The 21,118-nt window shown below is 40.5% G+C and overlaps 1 protein-coding gene across 1 annotated transcript in view; it reads left to right on the plus strand.

Moving 5' to 3' along the window:
• The window catches only part of LOC139708660 (zinc finger ZZ-type and EF-hand domain-containing protein 1-like), a 77,969-nt gene that overhangs the window by 47,563 nt on the left and 9,288 nt on the right, over positions 1 to 21,118 (plus strand). The window contains exons 40-60 of the mRNA XM_071620594.1: positions 241 to 366; positions 1,495 to 1,625; positions 3,085 to 3,257; positions 3,711 to 3,852; positions 5,136 to 5,187; positions 5,895 to 6,008; positions 6,860 to 6,903; positions 8,111 to 8,230; positions 8,822 to 8,911; positions 9,840 to 9,953; positions 10,794 to 10,869; positions 12,015 to 12,096; positions 12,907 to 13,328; positions 14,435 to 14,606; positions 15,242 to 15,373; positions 16,219 to 16,375; positions 16,930 to 17,000; positions 17,698 to 17,802; positions 18,154 to 18,321; positions 19,201 to 19,437; positions 19,907 to 20,007. Of these exons, the coding sequence (XP_071476695.1) occupies positions 241 to 366; positions 1,495 to 1,625; positions 3,085 to 3,257; positions 3,711 to 3,852; positions 5,136 to 5,187; positions 5,895 to 6,008; positions 6,860 to 6,903; positions 8,111 to 8,230; positions 8,822 to 8,911; positions 9,840 to 9,953; positions 10,794 to 10,869; positions 12,015 to 12,096; positions 12,907 to 13,328; positions 14,435 to 14,606; positions 15,242 to 15,373; positions 16,219 to 16,375; positions 16,930 to 17,000; positions 17,698 to 17,802; positions 18,154 to 18,321; positions 19,201 to 19,437; positions 19,907 to 20,007 (2,829 nt within the window). The remainder of the gene's footprint in view (positions 1 to 240; positions 367 to 1,494; positions 1,626 to 3,084; positions 3,258 to 3,710; positions 3,853 to 5,135; positions 5,188 to 5,894; positions 6,009 to 6,859; positions 6,904 to 8,110; positions 8,231 to 8,821; positions 8,912 to 9,839; positions 9,954 to 10,793; positions 10,870 to 12,014; positions 12,097 to 12,906; positions 13,329 to 14,434; positions 14,607 to 15,241; positions 15,374 to 16,218; positions 16,376 to 16,929; positions 17,001 to 17,697; positions 17,803 to 18,153; positions 18,322 to 19,200; positions 19,438 to 19,906; positions 20,008 to 21,118) is intronic.

The following is a 21,118-nucleotide window of genomic DNA, read 5'->3' on the forward strand; positions in this document are numbered from 1 at the left end:
GGAGTGTATCCATACACATATACGGATGAATATCATCCTTTTATTGAGTGAATAAGGGAAGTATGAATTCTTCGATGAATAAATGAGGATCAAATAGTATAAAAAGGGGACTTTTGATAAGGGGTACATTTTTAAAAGAGTTTGTGTGTGTGGTATCCGTTCCATTTAGCACACCTCTTCTAATGGGCTTGATGTTGAATGAGATACATTGTGTAAGTTCACCATTTTTTACTCTTCTAGGCACTATGCCTCCAGGCTTGAGGGTTGTGGCTTGGAGCTGGAGAACAAGGTCCGCTCAGCTTACTACCAATTTGTCAGGCAGCTCGTCACAGAAGTCAGGGCGGAAAATGCCGACCTTTCAACCGAGTAAGTAATTTTGTGATCCAAATGAGTGTATATCGGAGGAGCATCATTTCTTGCCCACTCATTGTCTTCTTTTTTTTTCTCCCTTCATTTTAATGTTAGCAGTGACAGTTATGACTGGGAGAAAACCTAACCTGTGCACGACTTCTACTTAAATACTTCAGTACATGAGTAATCTAGTTAGTCACTTCAGCCAGTGCGAAACATGGACACATGAGCTTCCTCGGAAGGCGCTTTGCTAGGTGGCTGTGATTTTTGCTGCCAAATGCTGGTAGCTAAATTTGGTAATTCTTGTTCTGGGCAGAAAGTTTACGAGTACAAGAGAATGAAAATTAAAAATTTGTTCATATTCAATATCTATTTCATTGTAGATACCAGCAATGGCAATGGACACAGTGGCCTAAGGTTATATTTCAAAAGAGAGATCCAGTTACTGTGGCAGTACTTTATTTGTTACCCAGCAGCTACAATTTGTACCATGGAAACTGAAATTTATCATTGTTTTTTGTGTGACTCTGTAAACTGCTCCTTTGAAATGGAATCCAGATCAGAGCAGTCTTTGTAGAGGATTAGACCTTAAAGGGATCGTATAGTTTTGGTTGAGACCAAATTCCAGGTTTCTAACATTGTTGGGTTAGATAATGACAAACCTCTTATGAAATATGAAAGAGCATGTAATTCCAAGAGGAATTCAGGGTTTATTTGATGAAAATTGCTCTTGAAATGGCTGAGATACGCAAAATAGAGCGATTATAATGAATGGTGGGACCCACCTTTTATTGTGATCACTTTATTTTACTTTGTTCTTGAATGTCTCAGCCATTTGAAAACTGATTTTCATCAAATAAACTTTGAATTTGTCTTAGAATGGCATGCTTTGTACTACTGTATTTCCTAAGTGGTTTCTTGGAATCTTACAAAAAGTTAAAAGCCTAATCCTCGCCTCCACCATTGCTGTACCATCCCTTTAAGGAGAGTGTTTTTCATATCCCCTTCTCCTTCCCTATTCCTTCTTTGTGGTTACTCATGCTCTCCCTGTCCCCATCTCCTGTAAGTTTTGAGCCCCACACTTGTCAGTCACTTGACAACTCCTCTTCCTGTTTTTTTGCTCTCATGGTAACTCACACTAAGGGAGAGCAAAGCCGCCTTCAGCTGCATCCTGAACCTCTTGCTGCAGCTCCTGGACGTGTCGTGGGACCCCAGCGACTGGCAGTTTGTGGCAAGCATCAGTGCTCCCAGTCTCCTCATGGACACAGCAAGGAGTAAGCCGACATTCAAAACGTTAAATTTTATTTCATCTGAGGTGTGAGGATTCCAGTCAGTTGTTGACTGTCTGTTGACCGCTGTGCGTCATCCCAAGACCATTTTTCATGTTACATGTAGTTTTCTTTTTTTGGAAACGCATAGTGGCATTTTGACCAAACCTGTGAGGAAACTTTGTAAAGGGGGAAGGGAACACACAAAGTTGAGTTGTTATGTACAAACTGCTTCAGGTACATACCTCATCATCAGGTATTCACCAAACTGCATGAATCATTCTTAGAGACAGGTCAAGACAAAAGTTTTTTTTTTTTTTTTTTTCAAAATGTGCAGGTTGCCCCTGTGGGGGCCCCAGTGCCAAAAAGTGTGTGAATTTCAAATGTCATCTCTGTTTGTTTGTTTGTTTGTGTGTTTGTTTGTTTGTTTGTTTTCAATGTCCTGAAGGAAATACAACCAATTAGTATTGTACATACAGTACATATTGTTATATGTTCAGAATTGCTTCATACAGTGCTCCTAGTGACCCACCATTTGCACTCTACATTTTAAACATGTTAGGGAGAGGGTAAACCCTTCCATTCTCAACCTTAAGACTCATTATATCTTTGGACCTTTCTTCTTGTTAACCCCTCCATTCTCAACCTTTAAACTCATTATTTCTTAGGAACTTTCTTTTATCAACCCCTCCATTCTTGACCTTTAGAGTGATTTTTTTTTTTCTTTGGACTTTTCTTTTGTGAACCCCTCCATTTTCAACCCTTAAACTCATTGTTCTTTGGACCTTTGTTTTGTTAACCCTGTAAAGCTCTCCTTTAAAATCCTTATTCCTTTGGACCTTTCATGTGTTAAGCCTTCCGGTCTCATTTAATTTTGTTTGTTTTTTCTTTTTCTTTTCTTAGTTACCAGGCAGTTATCCAATTTTCAATTGTCCTACAGGGGCCGTAGAGAAAAGTGCTTTTTTGATGTAGTTGTTCTGCATCAGCCATCAAATTTGACATCTTCTTTGTTTATTAAAGGTTACTTGGTGTTTGGTTTTGATGTTGGGCATCCAACATTCATTCAGCATTGCGAACCTTTAGTCAGCCGTGGGAGGACATTACATTGAACTACTTCCAGCATAACAAAACCCAAACAATTATGATGATATAACTGGCGATATTTACACCTTCGTGTAGCTTAGATTTAGATGTAATGACATCACATTGTGACATATTTGATTCCACACTGCATTAACATCTTATTTCTTATTACCTTGAACTATTTGCTGCCTAAAAAAAGAAAAAAGAAATATCAAACAAAACAAACATGGTGATAGGGCTGGTGACATTCACACCTGTATGAAGATTAGATTGTAAAGTAATGACATAATATTGTGATATTATTTTTTTCATTTCTTGCCCCTCCCTGGATTCCCCTTCCCCACTTATCTCTCTGCCCCCCCCCCCCAATACCTCCCCATAGCCTGTGGCAACGTGACCCTACGAGACAGCACGGCCCACGACAGGCTGAACTACACCCAGCAGATGGTGGCCTATAGGCAGTGTGAGAAGTGGATGAAGGAGCTGGAGGGTGACAGTGTCTTCACTGCGTGGTTCGCCGACATCAGCCGCAATCCCGACAAAGAGGAGAGGAGGGTAGGGTGGCTTGTTCTTGGTCGTGTTTTAGGTGTATCCAAAACCTCGGGGACATTTCGCTTAGCATGATGCTGAGAAGGCCAGTTGACATGATGCATTGTAAGGAAAAAAGCCCTCAATGCATGTTCCATTGTATGACTGATTCATTGGTTGATCATTTGTCACATGATTATCAGCACCCATCAAGTTGCCAAAAAGTATTTTGCTATGCTGCATTTTACTTATAATGATTGTTACCTTTGTGTGTGTGTGTGTGTGTGTGTGTGTGTGTGTGTGTGTGTGTGTGTGTGTGTGTGTGTGCTTGTGTGTGCATGTGTGTTTGTTGCAATGTCTTATCATACATTGTATGTCTGGTAAGAAAACAATGAGCATTCTGTAAATGCAGGTAGGGTTAAATATTACTTGCTGAAGATCTGAATCTTTTCTCTCATCTATCTTTCTTCTCGTCTGCAGGCGATGCACATGTTTGTGGCGCGCTTCTGTGACCGGCTGGACATTGATGTGAAGTGTGACGGGTGCGAGGTGCAGCTCCTCGGCCAGAGATACAGATGCTTGGTCTGTGAGGACATTGACTTCTGCTACAACTGTTGCCAAGGTAACCGTCTCCATGACACAGCATCACTTCCGTGGATGTGTTATTGGCATACCAGAGTTTTGTGGTGTTGTGTCATCACTATGTTAACAAAAGAAGAAATAAAAGTGAATGTGTCCTAATACCATCTCAGTTTTAGAGCATCAAAGGTATGACAGTGGATATAAGAGAAACACTGTCTTAAGTGGACGTGTTCTATCACTTCTGGTCAGTAGGTTCCAGAAGTTTTTGGATCTCCCACACCCCCCCCCCCCCCCCAAAAAAAAAAAATATATATATATATATATAGAGAGAGAGCTGATGCTGCAATGTATTGTGCTGACTAGCATGTGAATGTACTCTGGGTGTTCCACTTGCTACAATTTAAAGCCAAGTATTTTTAGCTGAGACTAAGCATTTTTATCTTTGCCAAGGGAGGAGGTTATGTTTTTGTTACCGTTGGTTTGTTTGTTTGTTTGTTTGTTAGTTTGTCCCTGAGCAAAATAACTCAAAAAGTTGTGCACGGATTTGGATGAAACTTGCAGGAAAGGTTGAGAATGACACAAGTAACAAATAATTAAATTTTGGTAGTGATCTGGAAATTTTTATGGATTTTATGAAGGATTTTCGGTATTTTGCCAGGTAGGGTCAATGAACTTGGGAGTTCAAGCTGCGCATATTTGAGGTTTTCATGCGCGCACTAAAGTGCGTGCTCTAGTTTCTGCTGGGGAAAGGCGCGCTGCGCATCTGAGGGTTTATGACGTAACAAAGGCTTCTATATTGGGAAATCGGGCGATTTTTCAGTGGGTGGAAATCACTGATCTCTATGGAAGAGCAAGATCACGGTGGGAAGTAGCTGCTTGGCGGAGGTCTGCACTCTCAGAGTGCTCTTCTAGTTTTTATTTGTTTTTCTTTATTCAAATTGTGTAGGTCATTGATCTTTTACCTGTATGAATTATTTTAGTCAATTTTACCAAAAATTGTTTATGTGGAATCAAATTTAGTTTCTAAATAGAGTTGGCATACCTATTCTTTTTCAATGATAATTGCCATTTTAATACCAAATCAATCAGTAACAACAACAACAACAACAACACTGTTTGTTTGTGGATATGGTAGCCCTCCACAAATTGACCATCGAGAGTAAATGGTGAGTGAGACATCTTTAGTCAGAGAGATGAGGGTAAAGATGAATACTTGCTCCATAGCTTAGCTAGTGCACAGATTTAAGAAACCTGGAGATTAGATTATGTAATCATAATTAGATTATCATTCCATTTGTTTGTTTGTTTGTTTGTTTTTTGTAGGAGGAGCAAAGCCTGAGGGACACACTGATGACCACCCCCTTGTCCATCTCATGTAAGTTTCCTTTGCCAATGACATGACTACCAAGTTACCAAGACACCTCATGCTATCCAGTTTGGTCAAGACATTAGCTGCTGAGTTGTGAATACTGCTTCTCAGAAATGCAAATTATTGTAACATTATGGTCAGCCCAAAGTCAGTTCATGAGAGATGTAGATTTAAATATGATTGCTAAAATCGAAAACCCCCAAGCATTGTAATTATGAATCATGTTGGGGCATGTCTATATGTATATCTATAGTATGTATAGCAATGTTTATCAAGCTGTTTATCTAGCCATCTTTCAATCTATCTAGTATATATCTATCTATCCATCCATCAGTCAATCTATCTATGTCTGTATCTATCTATCTATCTGTCTGTCTGTCTGTCTGTCTATCTATCTATGACTCTGTCTATCTTTATATCAATCGCTCTGTTATCTATCTGTCTATTTATCTACCAATTTATCAGTCTATCTATCTGTCTATCTATCTATCTATCTATCTATATATCTGCCTGTCTATTTACATTTATCTATCTATCTGTCTATCTATCAATCTGTCTGTTCATGGATCTATCTTTCCAGCCATCCATATAAATATGATGTATTTCATATGTGTATGTGTCTTGTGAAATAGGTGTATGTAAACAAAAATCACAGTTCTCTTGATGTTGCTGCTTTATTATTTCCTCTCTCTTTTCATGGGCTTGCATTAAAGGTACAAGTGTGATGGCTGCCATGGACTGATTGTCGGGACTCGCTACCACTGTAATGTCTGCGAGGACTTTGACCTCTGCTATGGTTGCCTGGAGACAGGCCAGTATCCATCGAGGTGAGGTCACATCTGTGAACTTATGCCTTGTGTGTGGATGAATAACATAATACCTGTCAACTAGTTAAGATTTCACCAGGGATTGCTCTGTATTCAGGCCTTTGCAATTTTCAATTGTAGTCTTATTGCAAGGGGAGAACTTTGGCACACACACACACGCACACATACAGACTTTATAGCTAAGTGTTTAAAGCCCTTACTTGAGCTCTATTTTTAAAAAAATCCCAGTATGTTTTGTTTCAGTTGGACAGTTTTTGTGATGAACAGTCATACTCATAACAGAGAACTCATTCAGGTCAATTTAATGCTCTTTATCAAAATGTATACAGGCTGTAAATCCCCATTTCAATGACTGTGTTCCTTTCAAAACTATCAACTTTGCTACTTTTTGATGTACAAGAATGACATTTGGTTGAATAATCATGTGAAGAAATTTGTGGATAATGTTACTTTTGTTTCATCTCCTTTGCAGCATACCCCCTGTACATAGGTGAGCATTTAGATATTGTTGACACAAACATTGGCAATTCAGACCAAAAAAAAAAAAGAAAAAGAAAAGAAAGATGATAAACCAGTGTCTGAATTGACCCTGCCGATTGAAGATTTCATCATACTGCATTGTGAATATGAAATGACTGACCACAACCAAACAATATTACATACCATTGTAAGTCAAACTGGTGGAACTGTTACGGCATCATGTTGCGTCCGAGGTATCTCTTACAAACATAATTATGTTTAGGTACAATTGCACGTGTTACCACGTTTGATCAGTTGTTGATATGTGTTCCTGACTTATCTAAAGTGCTGTTAATCTATTTCTTGACTTTATTTTCCATTCATTTTGACAGCCACAATGAATTTCACGACACAACTGAAATAATGATGAGAGTGTGTAAGTATTTTCTCTCTCAATTCTATGGTCTTCGTAAATGTTTCACTTTATATCTCTCATTAATGAAATCCTGGTCTGTACCCCTCAGAAAATAGTGCTATTCCTGCCTCTCTGGAATCCATAATTTCAACTAAAGCTCTCCTTGTGCTTGGTTTATTTGTTTAACATTCTTGTAATATTCTTCTGAATGCTTATAGACCGATCTGACCTGGCAGAAAATCATCCATTACTGCAGTATCCTAAGCATGTGTGCATGTGCTCGATGCACATATTTTGCGGCAGGCGCGAGCTGGTCGCAATATGAATCATACATTTGCATATGTGTGCACACATGGGACACCACTGTAATGGCAGGTTGGATCTGTCTATATGCTGATGTGTCCCTAAATACGCAAGTCTCCTTCTCTCTGTGCTTTTTTTGTGATGAGTTTATGACAGACGTCCTCGAAGCCTTACCCAGATAGCTTTCATCTTGGTGTTTCTGTCAGCACTCATACATGCAATGCTAATGGGGATATATAACCTAACTTGGTAGCTAAGTTAAAGAGATGTGTCATGAAATTATGAAAGTGTTCATCAATCTGTCATTCAAAGTTGTGATAGTAGGCTTTCATTGATTAGTATTTATATTGATCCTTCATGCTTACCAAGTTTTTTTCCCCTGCTCGATTTTTGATAATTCTGTCTTTGTTTTGGTGGTTTTTGCAACTTTGTTACATAGAAGAGCTTCGATAACCATATTCCTGTCATGGATAGAATCTTTGTGATGTGAATTTGTAGGTGTCCATTTTGAAGTATTTGTTTGATGGCTGTGGTGATGGGGATGAAGATGGTGGCAGCGAAGATGACGATGGTGTCCTTGCTGCTGCCTCTGATATTAATGATGATGGTGGTGATGATGATGATGATGATAGTGACAGAAGTTGTGTTGATGTTGATAGTGGTGGTGGTGATAATGACTATGATGATGTTGATGGTGATTAAACATTTTTGGTGATGATAGGGTAATGACAGTTTTAGCAGCAGCAACTGTAAAGAGTACGCTCACAATTTGCTGGTAAATATTTTCGTCCTCTGAATAGATGTGGTGTTTTCTCCTGATGTTTATACTGTGCCTACATCTGTAAACAAGCGTACAAGTATTTAAAATTTAGATCACCATCTATCACTTGTTTTTTTCCCCCTCTTTTTCCATGTTGTATTCCAGTGTATACAGGAAGTCAGTACTCAGCTCAACTCAACAACTACACACACCTCCACTCCTGGCTGCAGTTTGCCTTTCTCACTCTCTCCTTGGCCCAAGCTATCTACGACCAACAGGACAGAGGTAAACACTGCCAAATTCATTCAGCTCCAGATCTAAGCTTTTCCCTTATATGGCAGGAGATTTTGTGATACCCCATTAATCATCTGACCTCTCAGCAAGAGATTCAAATCCTACTGAAAATTATCATTTTTATCATTGTTGTCTTTAATGTGATGATTTAGTGTGTAGTGTGAGGTGAGCATTACTAAACTTTACTCAAGTTCATTGTGCTGGTGCTGATCATACAAAAATTACTCGTAATGTTTCATATGGGTGATCTTATGACCTTTTAAACATCTTAAAGTTCAGGATTATGTTGAGGCTACACTAAAACGGTGCAAAGGTAGGCTCTTTAGTTCAAGACCACCCCTTCCCCCCTCGTGATCTCCTTTTGCATAAAGGATCTCCCTGACTACATGGTAAAGAGGAATAGAACATAGTGGCTGAAACTTCAAATAAATAGGTCCTTTTCAGGACATGCAGGAACGAAACTTTGTGTGTTGCATTAAAAACCGATGGAAATGGAACCCCTCACCATGCGCACCTTCAGAGAACATTGGGTGCGAAAACATTGGCAGGTCCATTATGTGGTGTCTTTTTTCACCCCATCAGGAGGCCTAACCCAATCCCAGTATGAAGTGGGCAAGACTTTGCTGAGGAGCTGTGTGGAGATGGCCATGGAGAGCCTGGAATTGACATGCTGTGAGTAGTGTTGGTGCGAGGGCGCCATTTCACATTAGAAATCTTGTCTCACAATGAAATGCATTCTGCAGCCTGTGTTTGTAGTCAGTACTCTCTTGTGAACACTACCATATGCATGTGTAGAGCACTGCATTTTTTTTGTGTCAGGATTTGTTTTTGTGATGTGGGTCGGAATTCTTATTCTACTGCATTGAGTGGAGTATGATGAAAGTGTTCATTCTAAAAATGCCATTCCCACCATCTGAATGTTCGAATGATGAACGCCACTGGTACTGTCATGGTTATTCAGATATTGATAGCTTTTGAAAAAATGATGAACAAGATTTTTTTTTGCAGTGTATTTCTTTGGAGTGACAAATTTGTCAAAGTGTGTGATTTTGGGTAGTTTCAATTTCTCCCCACCCCCCCCCCCCAACATGTCAGAGTGGTACATGTCACATACAGCACTTGCATTGATTGAAGTAGCAATATTGAAAATGTATACTACTGTGTAAATGCATTGTGTTACATATGACATGTATGACAAGAAGAAGTAGGTTTTTGTATATCAGTATGTATATTATGTATGAGTCTGTGTGTTTGTGTTCAAGAAAAAAAAACAAATTTGCTCAGTTCCTCTTTAGTCAAAAGATCAAGCCCTACAAAGAATTTCAAAATTGAAAAGAGACAGTTGCTTCATCAAGTTAGTCTGAAGTGGCATTGTTTTTCTTGTGAGTTGAAGTGATGTGTATGAAGTAATGGCAACCAGAATTCTTTTTAGGCAGGGGTGCTTGGTAGGAATATGAGCTTGCCTCTATGCTGGATGAGTTTGTGAGATAGGCTGAGCATTGTGCCAGTAACATACATTGTAGGAGATACCATTGATCGTGCAGACCCAGGTGAAAGTGATAATGCATCCACTGCTCTTATTTGGTTTCCATGACAACAGCAGCTGAAGATGGGGAGGAGGGTTCCATGAGCATCCACGAGAGAGTCTTTGCCGAGCAGTCACAGGAGAGGATGTTGGGATTGCTGGCGGCCATGTTGCCAGCTGGAAAGGTAAGCCAGACTTTACACTGCTTGCACTCCCTCCTTTAATAGAGTATGGTGTGAAAGTAGCTATTTTGAAGATGCATCTCCAGAAATGATGTCATCCTTTAATGTTGGAAGGCATAATAATATTTGCCTTCACCACAAGATTCTCTTATTATGCTCGTACACAGACACTACCCTGGAATGATTTTTGTATGGGAGGAATTTCTTGAACTTGTCTTTATTTTCATATATTTTAAATCATTCTTGACAGTCTGATTTCTGCCGTATATTGGTAAATTTGTGCTTCAGCATTCAGAGTGTTTGCAGGGCTAACTCTGTGTGTACTGCCCACTTGCCAAAAGCCACACTATAAATTTGACATGATTGTTGGTGTTGTTGACTATGTTTTGGAATGAAACCTGCCACTGTCTAAATCCAACATTTAAACTCCATTCTTGCCATGCCATCGCAGGTTGCACACCCTGTGCAATATTCATTTACATGGACTACAACGTGTAGGTTATATTCATGAAAAGCGGATGCCTTACCTTGCTCAAACGAAAAGAGTCTTGTGTGGTTTGATGTAGGGTATTACATCTATGCAAAAAGGATGAGGCTGGAGATTAGCGTGTAAAATTTGAATCTGTTGCAACATTTGATACCTAGTACGTATTCAAAATTATATTACAATGATAAATTGTCTTGAAAGATGCTGACACAAAGTAATGACATTGAAGTGATGAACCCAAAATGGGACAGATGGGTATATTGGTCATTATAATTGATTGCAAAGAGAGACGGAGCGAGAGTTGAAAGGAATTCACAGCCACTAATGTGTCATTATTCGTTTTCTTCTGACAGAGCCGAGGTGACCCCTCCTTCCAGACTGCCATGGAGCTACTCAACATTCACAAGTTCCTGCCGCTACTCTTCACCATCGCACAGTGAGTGATATTTCAGGGACTGGTTCACATACTTCTTGTCCTCCTGCCAGATTTAATGCCTCCCAATTCACCCCTGCCTGCCCTTCTCTTCCCCAAGGTCTTCTTCCTCCTACCCCCTTCTTCCCATCCTTTCCCTCATGTCCTTTGCTTGGTTTAGAATGATTTCTAGCTTCGTTACCCTCATCCTCTTGCCTCTGTCCCCTCCATCACAAAAGTTAGGACTATGGGACCAGCTCTCACACTTGCTTACCCTCTCAAAAGATAGTCCTTGTCCCTCACTTTACTAACCCCCTTCCCTCTCCTCCTCCTTTCCCCTTCCCCAACCCATCTCTTCTTCTCCCCCCAAAATCTCCTCCCCCTTATTCTCCTTCCCATGTCCCCCCTTGTCTCCCATGTTTATGTGACTTAGAACAGTTCCTTGTTCCCCATTGCTTTTCTTCTTGCCTCTATTCCTATGATGAGGACCTCCTCAAGTCTGGAAGACTTTCCCTGCCAATGATCACCGAGCAAACAAAATTTGAAAGAGCTTTTGATTTCATAGCAATAGCTATAAAAATAGCAATTGAAATAGCAATTGAAATAGCAATTGAATTGAATTGAATTGAATTGAATCGAATCGAATCGAATCGAATCGAATCGAATCGAATCGAAACGAAACGAATCGAATCGAATCGAATCGAATCGAATCGAATCGAATCGAATCGAATCGAATCGAATCGAATCGAATCGAATCGAATCGAATCGAATCGAATCGAATCGAATCGAATCGAATTTTGTAATGTATTCTGCTGCCCTTGTAAAGCTGTGTTTACCTCAACCAGTGAGAAGCACCTGTGTTTGTTTTGTATGAAGAATGACTTGTTGTAAATGTGTGGAGACATGAATAGGTACAACCTAGATAGTCATTGTCATTTGACTATTAAAGCTACATGAAAGATACCAAGTAGATAGATATGACAAACTCAGAAGAGTGTACTTGGTACTCTATTTATTCAGTCTTGACTGTTTGTCTCCTTTAAATCTTTGCTGTTGTCTTCTAATAAATTCCAGCATTGCTTTGAAAACAGTCTGCTACATACAGTAGGTGATATTACTCGTCATTTCATCGCTACAATGTCACTGTTTTGCTCTGTATTTGAATTCAGGAAAGGTAGCGGTCACTACGTCCCCACCCAACATCTCTCCATGGGCCTCCTTGGCCAGCTACTACCCAGCATAGAACCAGAGGTAATCTAATTACATTTGATCCAGAATGTTTTAATTGTTTTTTTTTTTCATGACTTGTCAAAATAAAAAGAATCTAACTGAACTGATGAGAAAGCTGATGCTGTGTACTGTAGGCAAGTGGCATGGAAAGTGGTTGTATAAAATGTTCAGGGTTAGGTGAACATACATGTGTATCTCTGCTTCACAGCCTTTGATACAGCTTTGCAGTTTTAGTCACATTTTGTGGATTGTGGTTTGTTTGTTTGTGTTTTGTGTTTTGTGGGTTTTTTTGTTTTTGTTATTTGTTGTTGTTGTTTTCTTCTTTTTTTTTTTTGGGGGGGGGGCAATTTTGTTGTGTGACATACTGTTTTTGCTCAGGAGTGAATCTACCCATACTGATTTGATTTCAATCTCTCATTCTGTGTGTGTATGTCTCTGTGATAGTGTGTGTATGTGTTGTGTGTGTGTTCATTCAAAGATGCTGTGATTTTATTGGATGTGCCTGTAGAATGGTTGGTAGTTTGATGAGAAGTTATCGGCATGGAACTTCTTGCTCTATCTTGATGGATGTTAATGTTATGATCACAATATCATGCAGTTGTCAGACATTCAATGTGTGGCTCATTTCGTGCAGTTTACATCGATGGTACAATGTATGTGGCAAATGTTCTGAACTGGAGGTGTGTGAAAGACTCAGTTTATTAGCATATAAACAATGATATTCAATGTACTGTCATATTATAATACTTACTTTAAATTGTTCCTTGTATTTTGGGGTATCTGATTTGTACATTACTCATATTCTTGTAAATGATATCCTTGATATTCCAGATATCTGACCTGGCTCTGAAGTCAGTAACTCCACGCTCCACACCCGAGCCCCCGGATTCTTGGGAGGAGAGGGCGGAAGGCTCCTCCAAGGAAGCCTCGGCCGAAAACAAAGAGGAACAGTCAGAAAGTAACAGTACTATGAACAAAGAGGATGACGGAAACCAGTGGGATACTGACTCTGGAAACGTAGGAGAGACCGAGAGGACGGACGGAGAGGTTAAAGAGAAGGAAGGAGCTCCCGGGAAGAGTACGGAGGAAGGGAGCGGGGGAGCATCGGATGCCCAGGATTGTGGGTCAGTGGAAGATGAAGAGGTGAAAGGGGCGACTTTGTCGGTGGAAGGAACGGCAGTGATGGAAGCGCCGCTGGATGGGACCGGGACGATCCAGTTCCTCTTCTCGTTCGGTGCCTCCTGTCTGGAGAAGTGAGTTTGGTACCCAACTTTGAGGAGATGTAGAAAACACTTATCTCTGCTTTCATTCACACACACACTTTACACATACAATGTACACACACAGGGCGGTGAGTTAGCTCAGTCGGTAGTGCGTCTGCCTCATGTTCCAAAGGACCCAGGTTCGATTCCCGAGTCTCACTGAGCAATGTTGTGTGTAATCATACTGTCCCCTCAAGAAAGAAGCAAACCACTCTGTCCCTTTGATAGGACGTAAAATGGGGGTCTCATATGTGAGGGAGTCACAACTCATGCACGTAAAAGATCCCGCTTCATTCATTCATCGCAAAGAGCAGGGTGTTTAATTGGGTGAAGTGGTCCCGCCTTACATCCAACTGGTCCCCATGGAAGACCAGCTATTGCAGCTGAATATGGGCTCTCCAGCCATCCTCTCAGATGGAAATGAAAACAAACAAACACCCATAGTGTATGAGATGAAATCAGGGAACATACATACATGTACCAGTAATACAGAATCCAGATCAGTCATGTATTCTTCTGTGTATCTGCACTGTATTTGAGTCGGATAACAATGAGCTTGTCATATCAGAACCTCCTTTCTGACAGCCTCCTGGCTTCAGTCCTCATACCAGCCATCTTCTTGAGGCATGACAAGCTCATGTCTAGTATGCCAAATGTAAATTGAATTGAACTGAAGTGATTAAAATTTATTTTTCGTATTTCACAACAAAACACAGTACTTATTTGTACTGGGCAAAAACATATGAAAATCATTAAAGTCCCGTCCAAATGTAGAAAATAATTTTAAAAAGTGAAATAAATGCAGTAATTCATGGATATTTTAATATCAAAAGGTTTATTTTTGAATGAGTAATAGAACCAAATTGTTCAGTCCATTTAATACAAGAGTAAGTGTGAAATATGACAGAACCAACTAAAAGCAATGCTTGAAAATGCTAGATTCGTGATGGTGTAACTGAATCTTACCCTGACCTACCTGTGTACCAAAGGGAAACAGAACAATGTGGTTAAGTTGAAAAGTCAGCGGTTGTCAAGACAACAGGAACTTTTAATAGGCAGTTTTATTTAGTGTTGTTTTGTTGTTGTTGTTTTGGCAGGAGTCGACTGGAGTGGGCAGCGCTGCTACCCACAATGCTTCAGAAGCTGTGCCGCCACCCCGACTGGAAGTCTAGCATTGCTCAGCAGATCAGCCACAGCATCGAGAGGCTGCCTGAAGACTCCTCACTTCGGTCCGTTTTTGCCCTCTTTGTTGTGGCAGGGTTCCCTGAAGTAAGTAGCCAGTTTTACTACCCATTAGTGACGCATGAACTTCATGCAAAGAGAATGTTAGTTCAGACATCAAAAACAACAAATGAACAAACTATGTACATAGTATGAGACAAAAAGCTTTCAATGCGATCCGGATCTTCATCTAAATTTGCAAAAGCTGGAATTCTTTGTTGTTTTGATGTAAAGTAGGTTTGGTGGTAATTTGAAAAATGAAAAGGTAGTGTAAAGATTTTGCTGAATTTAGGCATATTGCTGAGAATTTCCATGGATGTAAACAGCCCCAATATGTTAGCATAATGATAGATGATTTTTATGCCGAATTACTCTTACATACCCACATCATCGTGATATGTGAATTTAATTTTGAATAATCTTCTGCTGTTGGAGTCTTCCTTCTAATATGATTTCACAAGAGTTTGTGATGATTCTGCCATATGATGACACATATTAGTTGATGGTAAGAGTTGCAAGTCCAAGAATGATGGACAGTGTTTTAGCAGATGGTGACAGACAAACCAGTGATTTCAGAGCAATCTTCATGTAACTTGAGTTCTCTCTTACTTTGTGATGTTGATATTGTGAATGCTATCAACCGTTATTTACGGCACTATGACATTTGTTTGTTGCATTGGCAGGTCCTGGGCCACGGGAGCACGGCATGGTACCAAGATGCCAATCGGGAACTGAACCCGGTCCTGGTCCTGAAGCACTTCTTTGAGAAGGGGCGGGTCTGCGTGGTGGACATCAAAACACGCAAGATGAAGCATGTGAGTGTCCTATCCCATCTTGGGGAAAAACAAAGCTAAAGCAAAGTTTCCCTACCAACATACATGAGAGAATGTAGCTGACCAGAAGCTTACATCAGACCAAATTAGGATAAGGAGTATGTTTCATGTGAAGAATTTCTCTGCTTGGATCAGGGGGAAGGGGTTGATGGTGATGGGGGTGGTGGTGAATGGTGGGAGTGGTTTGTTGGGAATGTCTGCAGCTGTACTTGATAAGATCCATTTTCATTTCCTGTGCAAGACTGGGTGTCGTGCTGATGAAATTGTTAGCGAAATTAACAATGGTTAGACTCCTCTAAATGAAATTACTTGATTTCCACAGACACCAAGAATCCATTTCCAAACTCATATCAACCAGATGCATCTTATTTTGTGAAATCAAAATTACCCGGCACAGTGCATTAGGATCACTCTTAATGGTCACGTATAGAGGAGTGATGCTTGTTCATGGATTTCTATATCCATTGTAAACACTGCAGCTTTCTGTCTTTGATGTGGAGATTGTGCACTTTGCATGCAATAGAGTTGGTACTGTTATGACACAGTGTCATAGTTTTCATGTCAAGGAATGATAATAAAAAGGTATGGTTTATGTATATATGCCAGTTTGTAATACTTTTCCCAATGTGTCGTATATTTAATAATGTACAGAGTAGGTGCTTGATAAATGTAGATAAAATCTACATGAGAAATTTACCCATACTGTAATAACTCCTGACAGAGGATGACGATCCACAAGTGATGTTAATGACTGCATGACTTACAAACACCCGATTACGGGATCTTTAAATCAGATATTCTTCCGTGTTTTTTAAATGTCATCCCAGGTGCCTGAGTACCAGCTGCAGCTGAGGGGGTCAGGAGGCCAAGTCTTGGATGGAGAACGATTCACAGCCTTCACGTCCATCGCCAGACTCATCATGTTACAACTCAAGGATGGTAGGCTGTCTTCCAGACCCTTACTTTTATGTCTGCAGGAGACTTGTGGCTGTCTTCACAAGTGCTGTCACACATTCTTAGAAGTGGAGGAGATGCAGCTTTTGCAACAAAATAACAACAGTTGGCTGACAGACAAATAATTTGCTCTCTACTCATTGCTGCTCTCTTGTATGCCTTTAGCATATGTTTTATCTATTTCTGTATAAAATGCATCCACGGTAGCCTAACTAATAAAGTCACTGGTTCACTGCCACATATATGAGACTTGGCTGCTGTGATCGTGAGATGTGAAATATCAAATCACTGCCTTATCAAAGTCCTTGTTATGAAAATTTCTTGAGAGATGCATTCTTGCAGGAACAATCTTGAATCTTTTGTGTCAAGTTAAAAATTAATTGTTGTTGAATAGTGTTTCAAAGAGTGACCCTTTTCAGTGCAAAAAAATCTAAAATACATATACACTTGTAAGCACACTACCCTGTTTCCTACTTTCATTTAAGTATTTAATGAAGGGAAAAATTTTTGGATGATGATGTTGAGTTATGAAAGTCAGCATCATCTTGAATGCCTCCCTCTCTCTCTCTCTCTCTCTGAAACAGGTGCATCACTCACAGTGGAGAATCTCTGGGTCCTGTATCTCGTCCTCAAGGCCATGTTGGCCAGTCTCAAGGTATGCCCACCTATCTAGAGATAAACCTTTCCAAAACATTCACTTCCATCAAGGCAGATGTATACAAAAAGATGCCATATGCTGGGCTGTCTCTCTGTGCTCGTGTTCATGCAAGATTTGCAGCAATTAATGCTGGGAGGATACATTGTACAGATAGTACATGTTGTCGAGTGCATTCAGGGTCAAATCATGCACAAAGAACAAGAAGAGGCCCTGTATATACCACATGAGGTCCGCAGGACTGAGTGTGGTATATCCAAGTGCTGAGTCACGCACAGAGTGCATCGTTTCGGCCTGTGACTGCAAATGCAAATGTACATAGTTTCTTGTTTACATAACTTCCCCCTCCAAACTGAGCTATGCTCCTACAAAAAAATAACAACAAAGAAATATGTTGAGAATTGAATTGTATTGTAAATGTAGTCACTCGCTGGAGTGCAGTATAGTGCATTTGATATAGTACGTTTCCTGCACTCGAATACAACTGCGTGCTCTCATAGTGCAGTCCAGTGAATGTAATGTGACCTGAATTGAACTAATCAGATTACATAGCTTTCTTGAAGTTGCATAATTTCATATAACATCCTACCAGCCGTGATTATACCTGTGAACTTCACAGAGGGAAAGTTACCATCATGTGTGCATATTTATCTTGACGAGTGAAGACATTTGACATGGATCATCACCTCTCTTGCAGGTCAACTATGCCCAGCTGCTGAACAGTGACCTACCTCCCCTGTTGGTCCACCTTGCTGGCCAGCCGACCAGGCTCAGCAAGAGGTGGCTTCTCAAGGACTTGGAGGTGAGTGACCTCTGGAGAAATTACAGCAATCTACTCTATTTGATAAGAGTATTTCCCCTTTTTCAGGCATAAAGAAGATGTAGTCATCCTTGTGAGCCCATTTTTGGTAAACACCTGCTTGTACGGCTGTATGGGAGATCGATGATAATTCCTATAGTTGCAACATTCTCCCGCTTGAATATTTCTATTCATTGAACTTCAGGGTTGCAGGTTTGGAATATATAAATAAGATGAATATATGCTCCCTCAAAAATGAAAATATTTCCTCTCTGCCATCCTGAGTAATCCCCATAATATTCGTCACATCCATTATCTTCCCACCTTCCACCTCCCCTCCTACCACCTACCCAGATCCTGTCCATCAAGTTGTACACGAGGGGGAGAGCCAAATCAGGCAGCTCCATCCAGCTCCCCTCCGTACCCCTCGGGGTGAGCACGCTGGCGGGACCGGAGTACAAGGAGCCCATCCCTTCTAAGATGTCCCTCAGATACAGCTCGGACAACGGCGACTCCAGGTTTGTCCAGCTACCAGCATTAAGATTACTATAATTTGACAGTTTTATGGCTTGACACGTACACACAAGTTTCCTTCCTTCCTGCAAAGCTTCTGCTGATACTCTACAGAGATAGACATGGTAGTATGTGGTGAAAACCGGAATACTTTGTGCATAACCAGGCATTTGTGATGATGGACATGTAAATGATTGGGATTACTGGGGATGTGTTTTTTACATATCATTGCCTAGTTTGTGATAGTTCTATATGTGTGAAGTTTGCTTGTTAAACTTGAAGAGAGCTGAAGTCAACATGCTTGAAGTCAGAGACATTTTGATATAGAGCAGCATTTGATTTGGCACGCCGTACACCAGGTATCATCGTAACCCTGGATATGGCATTTTGTAGCCCCATTTCGTGTCCATTATCATGCAGTTGGGCAATATTGTCATGGCGACTATTTTCTCATCATCAGCGCTGGCATAAATTGGCACAGCAATAATGATCCAAGTGCCGATTTTCCTTCCATGTCAACTTTTTAACAGTGAAGATTTCAACAGAGCATGTAAACGAGGAAAAAAGTTATGATTTGCATCCATTTATTGTTGCATAATCACAAACAAGAGAATATTTTTGTGCAACATAATACTAAAAATTATCTTTACACATTTTTTGGTAACCCAGGGTACAATGCTGACAAAAAAAAAAAATAATAATTCAACAAAATTGTGAATTTTCATTTGGTACCCCAGGGTATTGTTCAGTGTGAAGAATCTTCCCACGTAAAGGTGGGGGGGGGGGGGGGGGAGGGAGGAAAATTGAAGACACTTCATACTGCAAAATTTAATGTAAGCTGTGGCTGAATACTCTGCTTTGTTTGTGGCATGCCTTGACAGCGAGGAGAGTGAGGATATTTTCCTGAATGACGCCCTCATGGACAGCGAAGACTTCAGCAGCGATTCGGGCGACAGCGAGAGCGGACACTCCTACCTGACGGCCGACTCCCTGCCACAGTACATGTTTATGGACGATATTGCGGGCGGGGGAGGCGGAGTAGGAGGCAGCGCCGAGGCCGTGGGGGCGTCGGGGAGCGCCGACCCCATGGGAGGGCTTGATGACAAGGCTAAGGCGTGCCTCCAGGTTCGTGTGTACCCTTCCCCATAACCCCCTCCCATCCTCTGCCTACCATGCCACACCCACATTTTAGTCTATGCATCTTCTTTTTCTTTTTTCTTTTTTTTGTGATATCATTAAACTTTCTCCTGTTTCTCAAAAGCTATTGTAGGAGTTGCTTTATTCTGTAAAGTGAAATTGTTTTACAAAATTGTGATTGCAGCGGTTGTTTTGTTCGGTGGTACTTTCATGATGTGCAGTCAGCAAAACGGTTCATGGCTACAAATTTTTACATCTGCCAAACCGACATGTATATCTCCATCATTGCCATCTAACAGTTATAGCGCCTATTTCTCTATTAGTCGTGATATACACGTGTATTATTATCTATGTGCCAAGGTTAGCATATACAGTATACACACATATGCACTGAAAAATTCACATAAATATTATTGTTGTCATCAGGATTATAATGAGTTCTTTTCTTGGTATGCAGGCAACCCACGAGGCCATTTTGGCTCCAATGTCCATTCTAAGGGCCATGTATGAAAAGTGTGGACAGAACATCAAGGATCTTGTGGAGGAGGTGCAGAAATGGTGAGGACTTGACCCACAGCAACCAACTATATACATGTATAGTGAGCTAGAGACTTTGTAGAACAAAGTTGGCAGTCATCTTCTTTGACTTGACGCTAATTGTAGACATTTTTTTTTTTTTTTGAGGAGATGCTGTTGTCCCAAATTGTGATGACAAGAAAAAAAGATATGAAATTATCAGTTTGTGTAAGTTTCTTTTCCCTAACCTTATGTGATAATGCTACAATGTGAGTATCAAGACCAATGTGATATTTGCACATCAATATCCTGTGTTCCTGCTCGTCAGTTTGCATGTTTACTCTTTTGCAATTAACTCCATACCAGGATGAAAAAAGCGTCATTGAAAAATAAAAGACTAGAGAAGCACTCTGAGAGCGCAGACCTCCGCCAAGCATGCAGCCCATTTCCACCCGCACTGATCTTGTTCTTCCACAGAGATCAGTGATTTCCACCAAAGATAGTAGCAAACGTCTTTGATTTCCACCCATACGTACTGCATTGTGTGCTGAAAGCCGCCCAATTTCCCAATATAGCAGCCTTTGTTACGTCATAAACCCTCAGCTGCACCGCGCGCCTCCCCCTGGCAGAAACTAGAGCATGCACTTTAGTGCGCGCATGCAAACCTCAAATACGCGCAGCCTTAACTCCCAAGTTCATTGACCCTACCTGCCAAAATATCAAAAATCCTTCATAAATTCCCCAAAAATTCTTGGATGACTACCAAAAGTTAATTGTTTGTTACTTGTGCCATTCTCAACCTTTCCTGCAAGTTTCATCTCAATCCGTTGACTACTTTTTGAGTTATTTTGCACACGGACAAACGAACCAACCAACTAACTAACAAACAAACCAACGGTAATGAAAACATAACCTCCCCCCTTGGCGGAGGTAATAAAGATGAGACGGATATGATGAACAATGCACATAGCATGAATACATTGTAGTGGTCAGAATGAACGTCATGAGAGGGCGATTTTAAAGAAAGCATGGAAAAGCTGCAATGAGAGCAAAGTTTGTCTTCCAATTTGGGTATTGAGACTAGTCATTGAGATGCAATTAAATGTGCAATAAACTCCTTGATGTACACTGGTGTATATGAGACCTTTTGCCA

Source organism: Diadema antillarum, unplaced genomic scaffold (genome assembly GCF_040938485.1).
Source record: "Diadema antillarum isolate AM-2024a unplaced genomic scaffold, OU_Dant_1.0 seq00001365_RagTag, whole genome shotgun sequence".
Taxonomy (NCBI): domain Eukaryota; kingdom Metazoa; phylum Echinodermata; class Echinoidea; order Diadematoida; family Diadematidae; genus Diadema; species Diadema antillarum.